General features: G+C 40.5%; 2 protein-coding genes across 2 annotated transcripts; one reads left to right on the forward strand and one right to left on the reverse strand.

Moving 5' to 3' along the window:
• Nucleotides 1-217: 217 nt before the first annotated feature.
• lrp13 (low-density lipoprotein receptor related-protein 13) lies at nucleotides 218-11,044 on the reverse strand. The gene is made up of 21 exons (XM_077521188.1): nucleotides 10,878-11,044; nucleotides 10,555-10,701; nucleotides 10,181-10,393; nucleotides 9,877-10,080; nucleotides 8,631-8,846; nucleotides 8,321-8,547; nucleotides 8,111-8,243; nucleotides 7,136-7,326; nucleotides 6,806-6,992; nucleotides 5,742-5,954; nucleotides 4,244-4,424; nucleotides 3,942-4,143; nucleotides 3,688-3,852; nucleotides 2,723-2,920; nucleotides 2,050-2,596; nucleotides 1,511-1,630; nucleotides 1,322-1,426; nucleotides 1,015-1,248; nucleotides 582-936; nucleotides 351-456; nucleotides 218-284 (listed from the first exon to the last, which is right to left on the reverse strand). Exons 1-21 carry the CDS (start codon nucleotides 10,936-10,938, stop codon nucleotides 264-266), a joined length of 4,026 nt encoding a protein of 1,341 aa, XP_077377314.1. The 5' UTR covers nucleotides 10,939-11,044; the 3' UTR covers nucleotides 218-263.
• On the forward strand, nucleotides 10,884-19,204 carry LOC144018719 (mothers against decapentaplegic homolog 2). Its single transcript, XM_077521189.1, has 11 exons — nucleotides 10,884-11,618; nucleotides 12,446-12,808; nucleotides 13,448-13,537; nucleotides 13,683-13,867; nucleotides 14,304-14,438; nucleotides 14,714-14,788; nucleotides 15,036-15,089; nucleotides 15,178-15,390; nucleotides 15,537-15,674; nucleotides 16,801-16,945; nucleotides 17,236-19,204. Exons 2-11 carry the CDS (start codon nucleotides 12,573-12,575, stop codon nucleotides 17,357-17,359), a joined length of 1,395 nt encoding a protein of 464 aa, XP_077377315.1. The 5' UTR covers nucleotides 10,884-11,618; nucleotides 12,446-12,572; the 3' UTR covers nucleotides 17,360-19,204.
• Nucleotides 19,205-19,282: the final 78 nt, after the last annotated feature.

Consider the following 19,282-nt stretch of genomic DNA (forward strand, 5'->3'; position numbering starts at 1 on the left):
TGTTCGGAACATTGAGAAAGTTTGTACTTGAGGGGCTACAAATTTGAATACACATGAGAACTACCTTGAATCATGAAAAGTATTGTGGTGTACCATATGTGAATCAGCTACATGAATCTTTCAATATTTACTTGCAGTATTTCACACACTGTAAATTGAGAGATTACATGTGCATGTGATGGACTGTCAAAGTAAAGCATTGTAGACAACTACAGGAAAACATGGAAGATGCAAACTTTATTTAAAATACTTTTGCCGCCGAACTAGTCCACAGATCCAGGTTCCTGGTGGAAGGGGAGATCAATCATATCACAAATTATGGCATTGGTTCACATGACATTAAGAGTTACCAGTTTTTTCTCATGGTCTGCTACTGAAGTCTCCGCTTTATGAGCCACTGCAGTTTTGCTTTCTAGGTCAGTCATACTCGTTTCCTTCACCGCTTCTGGATTTGCTCTGCAAATCAGAAGTACAACATACAGATTATACATTTTCAAAAAGATGCAGATTATATGTTCACAATATATTTGTCAATGATTACACATAGAAGTTATTAAATTTAGGAGTGTGGGGGAATAAACCTTGCGCTGGTGCTCCTCTTCCAAATTACGACAACGATAACAACAACGACGATAATCACTGCACAGAGGCCAGCCGCTCCGAACACAACAGGAAGCGGCAGAGATTTGTCCTGGCACGAGTCGCCGCTGTAGCCCATCGAACACACGCAAGTCGTTTCTTTGCCCATCTCAACGCAGCGTCCGTTTCCATTGCAGCGCGTCTGGCTGCACATTTGCGCGTTCAAATTTAAACGCCGTTTGCCGCCATTCGTGGTCGCGCTCCCGGAGACGGGATGAGTTGATGGCGCGGTCGGGGAAATCGGAGATTTGGTGATGGCGGGTACCTGGACGCCAGATCTGGGTTTTAAATGGACACCTGCAGGGACAAAATTGAACGGCGTTGCATCAAATATCACCACAGTGATGCAAGTTCATCTTCAAACCAAAATCTCACAGTTTTCATCTGAATGGTCAGCGCAGTCCACATGTCCATCACAGAACTTCTCATCAGACTGGCAAGAAAGTTGATCCAGACACGACTTGGTGCCAGCTGGGCAGCGTTGCTCTGGGGAACAGTGGGTGGCATTCACACCGACGTGGTCATGGGCGCACTTGCACGTTCGACCATTTGGGGTGGCCAAGCACAGCTGCTGGCAGTTGCCATTCTTCTCTTGACACTGGTTCGTGCCTGTCATACGTGGGACACCTTTAAAAAAATTCCATCCGACACATTCAACTCAATTGTTGGAGGTTTTACATACCAGCCTCGCGAGATTTGCTAATAGCCTTCATGCTAATCACTTCCGTGCCAACTTCAAACCATAACTTGTTCTGCTGTTGGTCATCGTACCAGAATCTGGTTTTATCTATTTGAAAGAAAAGGGGGAAATGAAAGCTGCAGTTGTAAACTGTTACATTGAGATACTGGTGAAAATCCAAAAACGCATTACCACTGACAGTCATCCAGATCAGCGTTTGTTCACTGAACGCTACTGCAACTAAGCCAGCAGCCATCTTTAATTCTTTGTATCCAGAGCCGTTTAGATGAATAGATCCAATCACATCTAGACCTACAAAAAGAGCCATTAGGTGTTTGTTTATAACTTAACTCTTTTACTGCCACATGTTAAAAAAATAAAATAAAAATTAATATGACAAAGGCTTTGATCATTTACATTAACCTTTAAAACGTTCTGTTTCATCAAATTTCATACACATTGAGACCATTGAAAAGAGATACAATGTTGCCATCTGCTGGCTAGATAGTGAGGGTTTTTGATTCCACAACTCATTGACCAGGCAGCACGTGCTGCACTGCCCATTGATACAAAAAAAAAAAAAAAAAAAAAAACACATATAGTGGACATAATTTAACATTTCTGGTGGCATACATCGTGATTTTACTAATCGTTATTAAACGTTTTTGGCAGTAAAAGAGTCAACAATGGCACAAATCTGTTTTATCTGCACAAAGAGAGGCGATCCTTACTAGTGTCAGCCCAGAGAAGAGTTTCTCCATCAGTGGAGAAGACCAGAGATGTCGGTTGGACACCATTCTTCCACACCACTATTCTCTCAGCACCATCCATGTTGGCACACTCCACAGCAGCTACTGGGCTTGTGTCCCGCCGACTATTTGTGAAACAGACTCTGCCCCCTGGTGGGTGGAGAGCAATCGACTCCACCCCACCAATATCATCCTTTATCAAAACTGTAGTATAGACACCACTGTTGGAGGTCACATGCAAGCGCGGTTGCTTGTTGCTGCTCCAGTAGATATTCGAGGTTACCCAGTCCAAGGCCATAGCAGTGATTGTGTCGCTCAGGAGCTTAAGAAGTTGGCCTTTTGGGACCAAAGTTAAGTCCTTGAGTTTGAAGGAGATGATGGAATTTGTCCCATCATCAGCCAAAAGGAGAATGTGGTCATGTAAGCTGTAGTCCATTATTGCCGCCTCATTGACATTTGGTATCTGCAAAGCCGTATGTTCAGGCCAGCCCTTCAGCTCTGTTGAAGTGTGTCGGGCCTGTAGGTAAATCTGTAGAACACATCAACATGTCCATACTTGCATCTGATAAGTTACAGTACATCAATATTGCAGAACATTTTCATGGTGCTAACCAGTAAAGTAGGAACAGATCCAAAACAAAAAAAACAAGCAGACCTTAGTGACAGTGGAGGGAGACAGCATCAACAGGAAAGCCGTATCGACAAAGTTGGTGCAAGTCAAGCCATCGTCGGCAAGCAGAAGATCGGAGGGACACTTGCATACAGCTTTCAGCCCAGGGGCCAAAACGCACAAGTGAGAACAGTCCATCTTGCAGGGATTTTTGTAGCTTTGCTGCAATATCTGGTGGACAATCTAAAGACCCGGAATTGCACTTTAGATTAATTGAATACTCCATTAACCATTTTAATTTCATTTAAACAGTTTAGTTGGGCGTTTCTCAACCCTGGTCCTCGGGGCCCGCAATCCAGCCTGGTTTCCTGGTGTCCTAATTCAGCTGGTTCCAATGACAGCAAGCTCTGGAGAAGCCTGATAATGATCCTCGAGGACCAGGGTTGAGAAACACTTTAGTTGACAATCTACTCGGGATGATCAGAAGTTGTCAAGGTGACAATATAGCAAGCGTTGATACAATTCTTCATAAATATTCCTCAATTTAAATGATCAATTATCATTATCAATAGGGGTGTGCTAAAAAAAAAAAAAAAAAAAAAAAAAGATACGGCAATATATCATTGCGGGCCTCATTACAATCCACATCGATACGCAGGCGTCAGAATCGATATTTCTTGTTAACTTTAAATAGGCAGTTTGCATTGTACCTAAAAAAATAAAAACCAGCAGCGTCTTTGAAGTTAATTGCCTTCAATTAATGCAAAAACAGCTCACCAGTGATTGGACACCGTGTCTTGCTAAAGATAAATTACAGCAGAGGAAGAATATCAACATTTATTTACTTATAAACTTAACATGGCACGTGTCTGTGTACCAAATTTCCTATATTTTGTTTAAAAAAAAAAAACAACGCAAAATAAAATGTCTTATGTGGGATACATATGTATCGTATCGTGATACGTATCATAAGGTTGGCGGCAAAACCCAGCCCTAAATTATCAACTTGCCTTAACACCAAAAGGTTGTCTTGGTCTCTTTAAAAGAACGCGAACATTTCTGCCAGTAATTTTATGAGCAGCCTGCACTACTCTTCTCTTGGCGTCAGACCAGTAGAGCATGTCGTTGAACACAGCCAAGGAGAAAGGATTGGCAGTTTCTTTCATCTGTAGGATCTGAAATTTAAAAGAACAAACATTACGTTACATGTGAGAGCTGTGTTATTTTTAAAAGCAAATGTGAAATATTTTATGTTGAACTTCACCTGAATGTCATCTCCGTCGAGCGTCGCAGACCCGATCGCCTTCAGCCTCTCATCCGTCCAGTAGACTCGGTCAGCAAGCGCGTCTACTGCCACGCCACCGGGCCATCCCAAACTGGAGTTCACGACCGCCCGCCTCTCTGAGCCATCCATTCCGGCCCTTTCAATCTTGACCACGTTACCGATTTCAGTCCAGAACATCAGCCTGATGTCAACGGTGGAGAGGAGAAACAAACTAAGCATTATGAAAACTCACTCAGGGCTTCTCGCAGTGAAATAATAATAATAATAATAATAATAATGACCCCTTTTGTGGTAAGAGCGCAAGGGAGCGAGGCTGATCCAGGTCTTCATCCAGGATGACGCTGCATGGCGACTCGCCAGCAGCCAGTGACAGTTTCATTGCAACAATTTGACTGTTCACACCATCAATCCAGTACAAATTTCTCCCCAGCCAGTCCACAGCTAAAGAATCAGCTCTCACACCTGTGAAAATTAAAAAATAAAAAAAAATAAAAAGTGGGGTCACCAACCTTTTTGAAGCCGAGAGCGACTTATTGGTTATTAACTCATTCACTGCCTAAGATTCACTTTTACTGGGCTGGCAGTGAATGAAGGGCTGCTAGTTTGAAATACACTTTGGAAATAAATTTGCTTAAATTTATGACCGTATGTGAATGAGTTGTAACTAAGAAAAAGATACTTAGATGTGCAATAGGGCTGCACGATGTTGGCAAAACATGCGATATACTTGCTGAACATAGCGATATCGATATTATTGCGATATTTAACATGTACCTAAAGAAATTACATTTTTATTACCTAATGAAAGAAAAACATTTTTCATGGGGCAAAATAAGCAACCTTCATGTAATCTTAGTTCATTAACTCATTTGCTCCCAATAACGTATAAATACGTTTTTTTAATGTTCTAAGTGTCCCAAAGACGTATTTATACGTTTGTTTTTTTTGTTTTTTTTTATGCTAGAGCATACAGAAGGCTTTGATGCAGCCTCTCAACTGCAAAGAACGGTTGCAGATATGGTAGTTAGTCCACAAACGGCCAGCAGGTGGCAGCAGAGCAAAGGAGATCAACCAGGGCCATGTAGAAAAAAAGCTCAATTACTTACAATTTTAAATAGATTTGTGAAAACTGTTGAATCTTAGCTCTCTTCTAATGCTAATTGCTGCAAAACAGAAACATACTTTTTTTTTTCCTGATGAAAGAAGAGACTTTAATCTTTCTTTTGATAAGTTCCATGCTTTTATAGCAATCGAACACAATATTCTGTGGGCCTTGCAAAATCAGTCAAAATCCAGTAAAACAGCCGGGAGCGAACGGGATTACGAAATGTGAAAATGGCTGGGAGTGAATGAGTTAATTGTAATTATGTCTTGATCATTTTCAACTATCGAATGGCGATGCACATTTTAATTAGCATCTGACTGGTCAAATTCATATAAAAAGCATGAAATTCCATATAAAACTTATTGCGTGCCTTTGCGATATGCATATTGCAAGGGCCAATATCGCGATATCGATATATTGTGCAGCCCTAATATGCAACATTCTTTCGATAAATCGCTGCCAATCTTCACATTTTCAAATGATCATTTCTACTAAAAGCCATCGGAAATCAATGTCTCGTCACTGTAGTTATTTTTAGAAACGGCTTGCAGGCCAGTCACCTCATGTGGCCCTTGAGGGCTACCTGGTGCCCATAGGCACCACATTGGTGACCCCCATCCTCTAGTCCTTGAAGAGCTTATAAGCTCACTAAATTTGAACTACCAGTACTGTACCTGTTACGAGAGTTCCTGTGGTCTTTTGCTCCAGGGAGGACCACCTGATGCTGTCAGTGTCTAGACTGACCCAAAATACCGTCCTTTCACGCCAGTCATAGTCGAGAGATAAAATTGCCTTCTTTGCCGAGGACGACAATACAGCCAAGCTGCCGCTGCGCAGGCCAAACAGGAAGAGATCCGTTTGGACCGACGACAACAGCAAGGGTTCACCTGTAGGACAACACAAACAAAGTCACATTAAATCTCCCTTACATGTCGAGTTTAGTTGCGCAGTAGTATAGGCCAACAAATTACTCTGTATACTGTTAACTTATTCTCATTAGCATGGTGGAGTAAATCCATTGAGTTCTAGAGGGCAAACTCATGTCTAAGCTAACTTGGGGTAAAATGCAAGGTACAACCTGGACCGAGACTGGCAACTTGAAGCCTTAAATTAAAAGGCGCAGTCTGCCGGATTCACTCAGGAAAATGCACTTTTTAAAATACAGGATGTGCACACTTTAACTTTCTCTCAGGCTACACATCTGTGTTTTTGTTCATCTTTGGTGGTGATTTCGCCCTAACCCCCAGCCTGTATTTTGCCATTTTGTTTGTTTTGTAACACACACATAAGCTTCTGTGAGTGAAAAAATAATCCGTGCGTGCTTTCAAATTGTCTTGGGAGTGACGTCACGTAGCCGACATGTTCGCCCGGCCCCGTTTGCGACACGCCACTCCCCCGCTCTGCGATTGGCTGGAGGGGTGTAAACACTGTCTTTCCACAGAAACGTCCCGCTGTTTACAAAACAAAATGGCAAAATACAGGCTGTAGGACTAAATCACCACCAAAGATTAACAAACACAGATGTGTAGACTGAGAGAAAGTTAAAGTGTGTATTTAAAAAAATGCATTTTCCTGAGTGAATCCGGCAGACTGCCCCTTTAACGTCGCATACGCTGCTTTTTTTCCCCCCAACTATGAGAGGAAGCCGAGAGAACTGTGCTAACGACTCGGAAATGACAAGACAAATTTTTGAATACTAAACATTTCTTTACAGGAACTATTAAAAGCTCTTATTTACCCTTGATTTTGCAGTTGTGCCCGTCGGCCTCCATGATGTAGCCTTTGTGGCAGTCACACTTGTAGGAGCCCAGCGAATTTACACACAGTTGGCTGCATACAGCCGAGTGCTGGTCTTCACATTCATCAACATCCGCACACATCATTCCATCGTCAAGGAGTCTGTAGCCTAATTCACAGCGACAACGCTGCGCAGAGTAAAAAAAAAAAAAAAATGTTTTAATAGTGTGGTTTACTACAACTACAGTTGTACTTGAGGAAATATTTTCAAATGCGCCATTATCATTAATTGGACAGGCCTTTCTTCAAGCAGCTTTTTTGTTTTCCTTACCGGACCCTGCGGTGTGCTGAAACATCCTTGTGAGCAGTGGCTGATATCAGACTCGGCACAGTTTATATGGCAGCTCCCATCCTCATCGGAACCATCCGCACAATTTCTAACTCCATCGCACACCAGAGACGGATCCACACACTCCAGACTGCCACACTGGAACTGGTGAGGAAGACATGCAACCAACCCACCTAGTTTGCACAAAACAGACAATGTTTAAAGTCTGATAAGGCCCTCTGAAAAGGAAAAAAAAAAATTGTTGCAGACTAGCAATTCCCTCCATTAACAAGTTGGGCAAAACAAAAAGGTTCAAAGTGAGTATTGTTTGTCGCTAAAAGGAAGGCTGGGGTGTAAACTAAATTTTGCAGGCCATATTCTAAAAATGTGTGAAGAAAAAAAAAAAAAAAAAAAAAAAAAAAAAAAAAGGGAAAAACGGCAGCCGTATTCAATAGAGTTCAGGTCACATTTTACAACACAGCGTACTGCCGTCATGTAGAACAACTGAAAAACAGCAAACTGTATTTTATTGAGCTATGGTTGCATAGAATTCATTACCTGGATTTTTGTTATTAGAAAATAAGAGAAGTTTTAAAAAGAAGTTGAAACTTCTTTTGTTTACACAATAATGAGCATGACCTGAGAACTTTTGAGCATTGGAACAATGAGTAAAAATGTTGGATTTATATATTCATTATATTTTGGATAATTGAAAGTAATTGAAGCATATTTATTTATTTTAATTGTATTACAATTATGTATTTAATGCTATTTGACTGCATTGATCTTTCATTTATTTTTGTTTCGTTTAGTGTATGTATGTGAGCGTAGGTGTCTATATGTTTATTAGAAATGATTGTAATGAATTTGAAAAGACCCCAGGAAAATTAGCTCCCGAGATGTCAAGAGCTAATGTGGCTCGGAATAAACGAAACAAGGAATAAAACTGCCAAATCCAGATGAATTCAAATGACTCACACTCCGTTTCATCACTTCCATCATGGCAGTCCTTGGTGCCGTCACACCTCCAGGTCACAGGGATGCACATGCTCTTTGATTTGCATGACCACTGATAATAACCACAGCTCAGAGGAGCCACATCGGGACAATCCTACAATAGAAACGCAAGCGTTGGTGATAGAAAACCAAATCAGGCTTGTAATCTAGCACCACAAATGCACATTAGACCTTTTCATCCGTGCCATCTTTGCAGTCCTGTTCACCATCGCAGAGCCACTCCTGAACCAGGCACTCCTTGCTCTGAGGACAACGTTGCTTGGTTATGCAGACGGGCGCTTTGATGCATCTTTCTTCATCCGAATGGTCCCAACAGTCCGGGTTGCCGTCACAACGCATTGCGGCCGAGACGCACTGGCCACTGGTGCATCTAAACTCACTGGCACCGCAATCCGTAACTACAGAACGCAGTTCAAAGAAATATTTCTCATAAGTTCATAATTGAATTGTGTGCGTTTTCTGATTTTTTCCTCCAACATACCACAGTTGGTCTCATCGGTGCCATCCAAACAGTCGCTCTCCCCGTCGCAAAGGAACGTTTGAGGAACGCAGCGGCTGCCGCCATCACAGTGATGAGAGCAGCCCTCCGTGTATTTGGTGCATTTCAGTTCGTCCGAGCGGTCCTGACAGTGAGGCACACCATCACACACTTGATTCTTTTCGATGCATTTTTTACCATGGGCACACTGGAACTGGTCTGCAGGAGGAGAGCGGTCACAATTCAGAGGAATTGAAATTCTGATAAGAACGCAAATTATTTTTCTTCAGCTTTCCGTAAAAAATCCCACACAGCTGTGGAGAAAGGATGCGGAGACAAGTTCACTCGCAGTTAGTGTACCACAACGAGTCACTACACAGCAGGGGTGTCCAAACTTTTTCATTTGAAGGCCACATCCAGAAAATTAGGACGCAAGGGCCACATAATGTTATGAAGAGAAATTGTGTTTAGTCCCACAAATTGTACAAATTTATTTGTGCTTTTGCATATTTAGAAAAACGCTACAGTATATAAACCAATTATTTGTAATCTGGCAGTAGGGTTATTATAGTTTTGGAATTTTTTATTTGAGTTTTTTTGTTTTGAGTGTTGTTTTTTTATTTAGTTTTAATTAGTTTTCAGGGTAGTTCTGATAGTTTTTTTTTTTTTTTTAATTAGTTTCAGTTCTTGAATAAATGCTGAGTTTTAGGTTAGTTTTAGTGGTAGTTGTGCACAACATTTAAAAAAAAACAAGATGGGCGCGGCGTCATTATTCCGGTTGATAAATCAAAATAAAATAAATCTACTAAAAATCACATTTAAAATCATCCCCAAAGGCTCATGCATGAAATTAATTACCAAAGACTAAAACGAAGGACATTCTTGCTATAATTATAGTTAGTTTTGTAAACATAAAATGTAGTTTTAGTTAGTTTTCTTTTTTTAAAAAGGCATCTTCGTTTTTATTTTATTTCCTTAACGGAATTGTTTTTTTTTTATTTTAATTTCTTCGTTAGTTTTCGCCAATTAAAATCACCTTTAATAGCACCTGTACTTTTTTGACACCCTCCCTTCTTACTTTCACCATCTCCAAACATTTTTTGTTTTTATTTTATTTGAACCGAGTCAAATGCCATTTTTAGCATATGTCGCGGGCTACTAAAAAATGGACGGCGGGCCGCAAATGGCCCCCCGGGCCGTCGTTTGGACACCTCTGCTGTACAGTGTCGCCACCCCACCCCAGAATTACCCTCCTGACAAGCCGATTCACATTCCTCTTCATCTGAGCCATCACTGCAGTCATCTTCTCCATCACAGACGTGGCTGATGAGGACACAGTCGCTGTTGTCTTTACAAGGTTTGGAACCCAGAGCGCACTTGATGGATTTAGACACAGAATTGACCGGATGTTTGGTGGTGGTGGTGGTTGAACTGGTCTCTTCAGTCACACCCTCTAAAACTTATGACATTGATAAACATATGGCTTTAGCGTGCATACACAGTCAAGCATGTGACATAAAAATGATTCTAGACATCGTCCTGTTAGAACTTACCACAATTTTCCTCATCCGTTCCATCTAAACAGTCCTTTTCTGAATCACACAGCAAGGTCGCAGGTAAGCACTGTTTGTTATTGTCACAGATGTGATCGCATCCCTCTGGTTTCGAACAATGCAATTCATCCGACCCGTCCTGACACTGAGGTGCGCCATCACACACTTCCACCTTGGCAATGCACTTCTTCCCATGGGCACATTGAAATTGGTCTGAAGTCGAACACAACATCTCAATGTCACCAAATACTCGTTTAATTATGAACATTGGTGTAGTTTTTGCCTATTATTTGGCAACAATTTCATCATATTCATGTATTAATCATACTATTTAATCATTGTTGGAATACGGTTTGAAAAAAATGGTGCAGTACCATTATCACAAACTATTTCACAATCCTCTTCATCAGATTCATCTTGACAGTCGGGCTCCCCATCGCATATATGTCTGTTGAACACGCACTCCAAACCATTCTTGCATTGTATGGAGCCGAGAGCGCACTTCACAGGACTGCTTTCAGCTGTAACAACCAAAGATATAAGTTCGAAATGCCAAACGGTTTGGCTTTGGAATTAAAATGATGATTTAGCACATTTGGATTCAGAAATGCATTTTTATTTTTTTTTATTTTTTTTTTACATTAAAGTTAATGTAAAACTTTTTGATAGGCCTAAAACAATCCTCGCCATAGCTCACCTTCTTGCAGGGGGGATGTCAACTGCAACAACACTGCAAAAAGACATAAATATGCGGCCATCACAACATTTAAAAAGAAAGCGGACCAGACAGCGCTGCACACAACACAAAAGCGTTTTGCATTCGTCCAGGTGTTTTCAACGCATCCTAATTGACCACGTGAGTGATAGGCGGAGCTAACGGACCGTTTATAATCGAGCGCTTGATTATGAAATATATGCACATAGGAGACTTAGTGATCAAAGTGTGGCCTGCATTATCATTTACAATTAATATGTCAGTTTCAAACTAGTTTGTCTGATATGCACATTCGTGGGTTTTGTCATAATTTATCACTAACAGAAACTACTAAATAATTGGTCTTGTCCTGTTGACCGTTGGTCTTAAGCCGCTTGGTTGTGTATCACCCAAACGCCCCGTTTTAAACTTATTTTTGACCCATTCTAAACATCTTATACTTTTAATCGGAAAATGAAGCGTCATCTTGCAATCGTCCAATCACGTAACTAGTGGCGGTTATGGGTTCTTGTGTACCAATCAAGTAATGTTGTCTTCTTCCGGTCTACCTAACATTGCTAACTCGCTCCAGTAGCACTGGTAGCAACTTGAGGAAAAGCCGTCGAGCTTTGTCGAATTCGGCAGCGGTGTCATATTCCGCAGGCATCTTATTCGATAGAGTTGTTTATCGGAACGTCTGCCGTTTTTACAACTGTTGCGGGACGTTGGAGAGTTTCACATTTGGTGAGTCCTGCAACGCTTTTAGCTGTTATGTCGACTTTAAAAGATGACATTTTGTGCCGGGGAGCTGTAGCTTCCCTAGCCAGCGTTGATCCAAATCCTCGTTTACAATAGTCCGTTCTTGATGCTAATCCATTTTTAGAACCGTTTCTCCATTTTAGCAAAAATAATCAATATTTAATGACTGGTCTGATTTTTATTTATTTATTTATTTTACCGTTTTACCCATTAAGCGGCATTTTATATTAACAAACGCGTTTCAATTAAAATTAGTTCATAAACTGACTTTGGGTACTACAAGCGAAAAATTGGACTGCATAGTTTTTTTTTTCTCGCGGATGACAACAAAAGGATTTTTGATAACAAGCTGGCAGCTAGCCTACAGTTGTGCTAACGTTAGCTCACCTAGCCATATGCCAGTCGCCTTACAAAATGGTTCACCAACTGCTTTTGCTAAGCCTACGGTTTTGTTTTGTTTTCTTTTTTTCCACCCTTGCACAAAGGTTGTAGTAATATATAACATCTGCAGTTGGTACTAAGCGTCGAGCTTAATGTTTTGCCTGGAGTTCACCAGGCCCCCCCCATCAGGTAGCTAGCTGTCGGCCTATATTTTGTGTTAGCGCTGGAGGTGGTCGCTGTCACAAATTAAACTTGTTGTAAATGTTTTATTTTATGCGCTCGCCTGCTCCGTGAGTTAAACTTGTGGGTTGTCAAACCTAAACGTATGCTCTCTAGTTATCGACAAGTTTTTTTTTTTTTGTTTTTTTTTTAATTTACAAATATTTACTTAAACTACAGTAAGCGTCTCTGTGTGCTCTCTATCCTGATAGATTTGGCTTCATCTCGTGACGTCTTGATCTCAGAGGGGGCTCCACCGAGCAGGGGCCCAAAGTGTAGCAATAGGTCCCTTATTTTGTTTACAGAGTCCTCTGGAGACTCCTGGGTTGTCCAGCCAAGATGTCCTCCATCTTGCCATTTACTCCTCCCGTGGTGAAGAGACTTTTGGGCTGGAAGAAGTCAACCAACGGACCAGGCGGAGCGGGTGGGGGGGAACAGAATGGCCAGGAAGAGAAATGGTGCGAGAAGGCAGTAAAGAGTTTAGTGAAGAAGCTGAAGAAGACAGGGCAGCTGGATGAGCTGGAGAAAGCGATCACCACGCAAAACTGCAACACAAAGTGTGTCACCCTCCCCAGGTATCATTAATGTCAAGCATATGATCATTTTCTGCCAATATTAAGAATATGTCAAGATAATGTAAAACACTTTTGTTTAGTGATGGTCCTTGTATCGACTTGCAAGTTGCAACCTTGATGACCAGACTCATGTTCAGTGGGAACACTGATAGGCTGGCACAGTCCATTTCAAATGTTTGTACGTCTCGAGATAACGCCCGAGTTATCGCCTGAGAATTGTTCAAGACCTCACTGGGTGAATTTCTGTCGGGTTTTAGACTGTGTGCTTACTACAAACAACCACAGAATAATAGATTAAATCATTGCCACAAGTCATAGATACGACAGTAGTTCCCGAAGGTTTTTTTTGTCGTGCACATTGAATTGTAAATAGCGACTAAGTCTAATGGAGATTATATTAATGCATTTCTTTATGCTCTGTAAAAAGTTCCCAGTCTCATTGGCAAGACTCCACCCTGCATAGCGCATACCACCACCTGCACTCTGCAGTCCAGTAGTTATATTAACGTCTTCGTTCACAAAGTCCGTACTGCCTTTGGGCCGCTGTCTTTCTAAATTTCTCTCCTAAAACAAGTGGATATATAGAAATTTTAAAAGTCAAGTTAATCATCTGCTTTCCCCCTTTTTTTCATGCAACAGCAACTGCTCAGAAATATGGGGACTGAGTACACCAAATACGATAGAACAGTGGGATACGTCAGGCCTTTACAGCTATTCTGACCAAACAAGGTGAATATTCTAAACACTCATTGTATGCATCCTTGCCATGTGATTATTATTATTATTACAATAAGTGATGGGCAATGCAAATTTCATTTCATTATCACCACGCAATGTGATCTCTTATTTCGCCATCGTTTTGCCATCTGTTTAGATCCATTGATGGCCGCTCCCACAGGAAGGGGCTTCCCCATGTTATCTATTGCCGTTTGTGGCGGTGGCCAGACCTTCACAGCCACCATGAGCTGCGTGCAGTCGAGGCCTGTGAGTATGCCTTTCACCTGAAGAAGGATGAGGTCTGCATCAACCCGTACCATTATCAAAGGGTCGAGACCCCGGGTAAGATGGCTTTCTGTTACTCATTGGTATCACTTAAAACATACGCAAAAAAATCTTGTTTGTGCATTTTCTGCACTTTGATAATGTCCCTATAAAAGTGTTTGTGGAATGTAATTTTTCTTTCAAACCACCATAATTTAACGTTTTATAGTTTTATCTATGAATGGTGGCAAGACCAGGGGTCTCCAAACGGTTGTCTTCTGTGAGCAACATTCACACGGTGGAAGCGCTGGAGAGCTACTCATGTTTAATAATGTTTGTTACTGCTAATTTCCACAGCACAAACGAATATGCTTCTTTTGCACATAGCACTTTTTTTTTTTTTTTTTTTTTTCCCCACGAGAGTGAAATTTCTGTAAAATTGTTGTGTTATGAAAGGCAGTCAATTTTAAAATGATTGAAGCAGACACTAACTGAACTCTATTTATTCCCACAGTTTTGCCTCCAGTTCTTGTGCCAAGACACTCTGAAATTCTGACGGAGCTGCCGCCTCTGGATGACTACACTCATTCCATACCTGAGAACACAAACTTTCCTGCAGGAATTGATCCTCCAAATAACTATATACCAGGTGAGGTTACAGTAGCATTTGTATTTAAAAAAATAATGAGAAGAAATGTATAAAAAAATAAAATACTAATAATAAACCCTCAACATGCCCCTTTTTATGGAGACAGTATAAGATATACAGATTTTTGGAGAATACAAATGTCGCTTTCCAATTCAAATCAGTACCTTTTTATCTCATTAAGGTATTTTTAAATTGGTTTTCAATACACATTCAGACTTAGTCCTGGTGCAGTTACGCTAAACGGCATTTCATTGTTCTGTCATCCCATCAATCAGAAACTCCTCCACCTGGCTACATCAGTGAGGATGGGGAGGCCAGTGATCAACAGATGAATCAAAGCATGGATACAGGTACCACAGACTCGGGTTTGAAGTAGCGACAGGGCTCGAGCTGCACCCAGTTTTGAGCATCTGCACCTCATTTTTTTTACGGCACTGTACATTATTCATTTCGTGATTTTTTTATTTTTTATTTTTAAGATTATATTCTTCTGAGATTAATTAATGACTTTAGCCGTTTCCTTTTTAAATGACCAATCTCACTACTCGTCTGGTGCTCGTGTGAAACCAACGTTTAGATTTCATGTCCTTTTACCAGGTTCTCCAGCAGAGATGTCTCCCAGCACTCTGTCGCCTGTCAATCACAGCATGGGTAAAAACAGCAACTCACCATATTTGATAGATGTTCTATTCAATCTGAGCGATGTTATGAGGAGGATTGGACTCTGTCTCTCTATTAGACCTGCAACCGGTGACTTACTCAGAACCGGCCTTCTGGTGCTCAATAGCCTATTATGAGCTGAACCAACGTGTCGGGGAGACGTTCCACGCCTCGCAGCCCTCGTTGACTGTGGACGGGTTCACGGACCCGTCCAACTCTGAGCGATTCTGCTTGGGTCTGCTGTCTAACGTCAACCGGAACGCCACTGTGGAGATGACACGCAGGCATATAGGTAAGACGCAGCTTCAGGCGTGGGAATCAATTTCCTTCCAAACAATATTTTCACCTTATTTGGAGAACTTGGATCACAATTTTGGATTCGAACCTTTTGTAGTTTGAAAATTGCATTTTTGTGTGTGTGTGTGTGTGATCATATAGGAAGAGGAGTCAGACTCTACTACATTGGTGGGGAAGTGTTTGCTGAGTGTCTGAGTGATAGTGCCATCTTTGTCCAGAGTCCAAACTGCAATCAGCGGTATGGCTGGCATCCAGCAACAGTGTGTAAAATTCCGCCAGGTAATATGACGAATCTGCCTGTCATATTGTCATTTCCAGGGTTTTAATATGAGCTTTCGTTTCCATGTTAGTCAAGATGACAAAATGTAAAGAAATTTGCCGTTTAATTCAAAGTGGTCAACTGTTTGTATCATACTTACATCTGTTGCAAAATGGCTCACTGGGAAATGCATAAAAAGTATCACACATAAAATACAATATGAGAATACTTGTCGGACACTAATGCACAGACTAGCCAACCAAGCAAGCTCCTCGCTAGGCGTCTTAACAGCAACATCCACCACAGGAATACCGGAATGTCTCAAGCATGAGATGCATGTCATGCATTATTCTTATTACTTTTATTTTTATTGCACCCCCCCCCAAAAAAAAATGCAATTGGGGGGTGTATTTTATGCTTAGAATTAGGGAAAAAGTGAAAATTCATCACATAATATATATTTTTACTAAGTTGCTACCTAGGGGTTGTGGGAAAAAAAGTGTATCGGTACTTTGATTCCAATATGATATTTAATGTCAAATGTTACAAATATACGTAAAATAATAGCGCTGGTTTTGATATAATTCACTCACGGAAATAAGGATGCCTTATGATGCTCCGCACATGCTGGACTTCAAGGTTACAGTACTTCCTTGATTTCCTTCTCAGTCTCTCATAGTTTTGAGAAGTATGTTTGTTTGTTTTTAACAGATTAATGCTATTCCAGTGGGGAAAATATATTTGATATATACAAATAAATTTAGTTACCTGCTTGGTCATGGAAAAAAAAAAAAATTTATAAATCAAGGTACTGAAAAATTATTATTACTATTATTCTGTTGTAGGAATGGCTACATGTTAATTTGACCTTTTAGTGGAAAGGCATTTAATTCTTCTACATCACATCACTGACAGATTTTTGTATATCTAAAGTACTATAATTATGGGGCATATTAGGTGGAATTGGATAATTTCCTGCACCACACTTGATTTACTACTGCGTCATAGTTGGAAGTCACTATTTTAATCAGTCAATTTCTTGGTCATCAATTACAAAAGAAAATATTACTTTTTTTTTTTTTTTTCCTTCTTCTTCTGTCCAACACCAGCTCATTAACCCATATACCTCTTCTCTATCCCACTCAGGTTGTAACTTAAAAATCTTCAACAATCAGGAATTTGCAGCTCTGCTGGCCCAGTCTGTTAACCAGGGCTTTGAAGCCGTGTACCAACTCACGAGGATGTGCACCATCCGCATGAGCTTTGTCAAAGGCTGGGGAGCAGAGTACAGGTGATCAGATCATTTCATACGTCAACCAATATGATCACATCGAGAGTTTTGAAACTTTTTTTTTTTTCTTCTTCTTCTTTGTCTCCCACAACCATATTAGTATGTTTTACCTTACAAAGGTCATGTGTTATCATTGGTAAACAGAGCCACTATATTTTCCACACATTGCTAGTTTGATATCTCAAAACAAATGGTCTCTTCAGGTATATAATTTGTCTGCAGGTCTCCACGTAGTGAACTGTTAAGTTCAGTTCATTCTTGTTTTTTTGTTGTTGTTTTTCTTCCCACAGAAGGCAGACTGTCACAAGCACTCCGTGCTGGATTGAATTGCATTTGAATGGTCCTCTCCAGTGGCTAGACAAGGTGTTGACCCAGATGGGTTCCCCTTCTGCACGCTGTTCCAGTATGTCCTAAACAACAATGGAAGTCCGCACTCCTCAAAAGCAAACAATTACAAAGATCAAATCGAAAATTGAGTCCCATCGTGGAAATCCCAGCAGAATTGATTTGTATTCATTACATTGTATTTGTGACTCTTCACCACAGATCTCAATGCAACCTTTACAAACGTACAGACTTCAGTTAAAAAGAAAAAAGAAAAAAAAATGGCACTTTGTTAGTCATCTTTGTCATGCACCTTGTTAAACTGCTTCTCCCCAAATCACGTATGAGATCTATTTGAGGTACAAATGAAATGTAAAGTGTTCTTGTCCAGGAAGTAGGGAAAAATACCAAAAATGTTGGAATATTTCACAGTTGATGGCTCGTGTGCTCAAAGATATTGCTCTGGACGTCCCTTCGAGTCTTGTTCTGAGCATTATGTTTTCGTTTCTCAAAGAAATATTGCCCATGTTTTGTCAGGGTTCATGTATCTTAGTGAAGGTGGCCGTGGAGTGGAACTTTTATGAAAAAACAAATGTAATGAAATCAACCTCACTGTATGCTAGACTTGAATCCCCCACCCCCTTTTTTTTTTTTTTTGCGTTTTGTTTTGTTGTTTTAAAACTCTTACTCGTGTCGTTATAAGACATACTACTTAACTGACAAATAGGAATGTTGGTTTAAAAAAAATCCAAAAACCCTAAACAAACTGAAAGCTCAGTATGTTTGTTAATTTCTTTGTCATTATATGGCAGTATTTGTGTCCATGGTGAAGTTCACTTGCATCCCAACGTACAGCCCGGTTTCCAAACTAGGCTTTGAGGGATGCACTGGGCAGGGACCAGGCAGTATCAGCTATTAGCAAGAGCTTCTTTTGTCTTTATGACACAACACTCTCCGAGGAGAGGCATTTAATCGTCTCATCAGGATTAATTGAAGGTATCAATGAGTACTCATCATTGGTTTTAGCCTATATCCCAATTGTTTTGCTACTTTTTTGTATTCTCATGTATTTTTATATATATATAAATCTACTTAAAATGTTATGTCATTCACACTTTCTATTAAAGTAATATTTTCAGAAATACAGCTGTCAGCAAAACTGACCTGCAGGGCTTGGATCATTCCTTTATTTGGCTTGGCCCAAAAAGGTTCCGCTGGAATTACTTTCCATTTGCATCTCATTATCTCAATGGAGGGGGAAAAAAACAATTGCAACTTGGCAATGACTCTTCATCTCGTTACAAAGACCACGATGGTAGCCTTTTTGTGCTTCGTCAAGATTTAATGTCAGCTCGCTTTCAAAATGTTCTCAAAACATGGGAGATCACTTTTCTTTCTTCCCAAAGAAAAGTGCTAATGTGCCCCCTCACTGGGACCGTTGGTGTTGTGTATTGTATTGTTCTGTCTATAAAATATAGTAAAACAACACTTATTTGCGCTTCCCTTATTGTCAGTATGTTGCCAGTGCAAGTTTAACATGCCCCCCCCCTTCCCCTTTATGTAAATGTATTCACCTTGAGGCACTAGCGATTGTACTTGAAGTGTACCTAGTGACATTTGGAGTTGGGGAAATGAACCATGTGTTAAAAAGGGTCCAGTGTTACATCATTTTCATCTTTGGCCTACAACATATGAATGTGAAAACATACTTTGCAGAACTGCTTGTGGATGGACCACACGTACAAACGCATAATAGTAGTACAGTATGTGTATTTTAACAGTTGTTTTTTGCAAAGCAGTCAATACAGTAGATGTTGCAATTTTCCAGTAGAGGGCGGTATTGTTAGAACAGGTTTTTCCCCTGACCATAAGCTTCTCAGGCGTGGGGCATATTATGCAGACTTAAGAAAACACTAATAAAGATTTTTATTCTCATGACTCATGTTTACTTATAGTTCTATGTTAGGGGTTCTGTGGCTGAACAATGTTTAAAACCATTTTAACTAGGTCCCT

This window comes from Festucalex cinctus, chromosome 5 (assembly GCF_051991245.1).
Source record: "Festucalex cinctus isolate MCC-2025b chromosome 5, RoL_Fcin_1.0, whole genome shotgun sequence".
Classification (NCBI taxonomy): domain Eukaryota; kingdom Metazoa; phylum Chordata; class Actinopteri; order Syngnathiformes; family Syngnathidae; genus Festucalex; species Festucalex cinctus.